General features: G+C 45.3%; 1 protein-coding gene across 1 annotated transcript; it reads right to left on the bottom strand.

Annotated features, from left to right (window-relative positions):
• ASPGLDRAFT_52730 (uncharacterized protein) lies at window positions 1–997 on the bottom strand. The gene is made up of 3 exons (XM_022547826.1): window positions 743–997; window positions 446–692; window positions 1–395 (listed from the first exon to the last, which is right to left on the bottom strand). The coding sequence occupies exons 2-3, from the start codon at window positions 641–643 to the stop codon at window positions 195–197; spliced, it is 399 nt and encodes a 132-aa protein (XP_022395975.1). The 5' UTR covers window positions 644–692; window positions 743–997; the 3' UTR covers window positions 1–194.
• Window positions 998–1,666: the final 669 nt, after the last annotated feature.

The following is a 1,666-nucleotide window of genomic DNA, read 5'->3' as shown; positions in this document are numbered from 1 at the left end:
TGTATAATCCGCAGCCGCTTCGGATTCTGGCCCACTGGATCCGAATCCGCGCCATTGCGGATTCGGCGCGGATTGGCGCGGATTTTGCGGCTTCGCTGTGCCACTCTAGTGATAAGCAAAGTTGCATTTAAAATACATTGATTTTGTATTCGGAATATGAACGCTAATAAAATTGACAATATGAGAGTTTCACTTCATAAAATTTTCATAAAAATAATGACAGTCGCTCCTGACCTGACTATGGGGTTATTCGTGATAAGCATAAAAGAGCCTTCAGTTAACGATCCGCCTTCTGGTATGTTTGCGCTGCCGGATAGTGGGATGAGGTACATTGAGGAGTTTTTGTTAATTAGTTCGTTTGCTGCAGGAAAATGCCAAAGGGTCCATCCCCAGTCCTAACACACAATAAGCCTTGTAAAATAACGGTATTTGGAGACAAGCTTACCGAACCAAGACCCAGATAATGGCGCAGGGTGACGACTTTGTTTGCAAGCGCCTCTCCTGCATACATCACTCTCCCATCATCACTGCGAAGGCAGTCCGCCTTCTCAAGGTTGCTGTTATCTTCTGTAGCCGTCTCTGGTATCATCTCTTTGATCTCCTTTCGAATCTTTTCGGCTTCGGGCTTCAAATGACGGTTCATCTTGGTATGCGCGGCAAGAACACGAAATTCATATAAAGGGTTCTGCTGACTGCAAAATATATTAGCATTATGAAGATACACATTTTCGCATAGACAAACCTTTCAAACTAATCGAGTTAGTTATTCTTCATACGGGAGTCATGTTTTTACCGTATGAGGGGCATGGAGGGCCATGGAGGGGCACTTGGGAGACGGAACAACTTTATAGCTCGCGCTTTGATTAAGTGGCCGGCGGCCTTGGCATCACATGACCATACCACATCCATTGAGTCACGTGTTAGAGCTGGAGTATGACGCTCCGAAAGACAGGCCGTCTTCAATCAAACCGTCCCTAAGGATGTAGAGCGCCCAACTTCCAATGCACAGAATTCGCGCCTCATAATCGCGCTAGAAAAAGCATCGTACTCGATGGATTTCATAGACCGTTCTATGGCTGCACTGGATTTTTCGCGCTCGTTGACCACTGGTTGGGTGGATAACATATTTATTCATTGGGAAAAGACACATTACAGTATTAATTTTTTTTTTTCATACTCAACAAAAGAGGCACATTGGACATGGGAAACACACTTTTCGAAATAAGAAGTAATTACAGACAGGAAATTTGATTCACCATGAATAGCCTTTGCGGAGTAGATAATCATTCAACAGCTCTGTACCCTATCCCACGGGGGTAGGAGCCTTGACGGTGAAGGCTCTAAGGGTTGTCCTCTTAACTATGGGCGGGAAAAGTGGGGACTGCCCCCAGGGCTTGAACATCTTCACACCCCCAAGGCAACCACCCAATCACCTCCAATCAGTCTCAAAATTTGACAAGTTATATTCATATGGGTTATTTACCCCCCATTCACTTTAGAGCTTGCACAGGCTTATTTTGAGTGAGATATTCGTCATGGAAATCAGCCGATTTTTTTGATGGGGGATCGGAAGTCCGCCCATTCACTGCGACCAGAGCCCGCTATCTATGATTATGCCGCACGTGACCCATTAGAGATATCTCCGCACTGACACTGCATTGCAATT

Source organism: Aspergillus glaucus (assembly GCF_001890805.1).
Source record: "Aspergillus glaucus CBS 516.65 unplaced genomic scaffold ASPGLscaffold_32, whole genome shotgun sequence".
Taxonomy (NCBI): Eukaryota; Fungi; Ascomycota; class Eurotiomycetes; order Eurotiales; family Aspergillaceae; genus Aspergillus; species Aspergillus glaucus.
This window is presented reverse-complemented; position numbering and strand designations above follow the sequence as displayed.

Coding starts and splice junctions, on each gene's coding strand:
- ASPGLDRAFT_52730 (XM_022547826.1), bottom strand. CDS start 643: ATGAACCGTCATTTGAAGCCCGAAGCCGAAAAGATTCGAAAGGAGATC. Junction 396..445: donor ATTATCTGGGTCTTGGTTCG/GTAAGCTTGTCT, acceptor ATTGTGTGTTAG/GACTGGGGATGGACCCTTTG.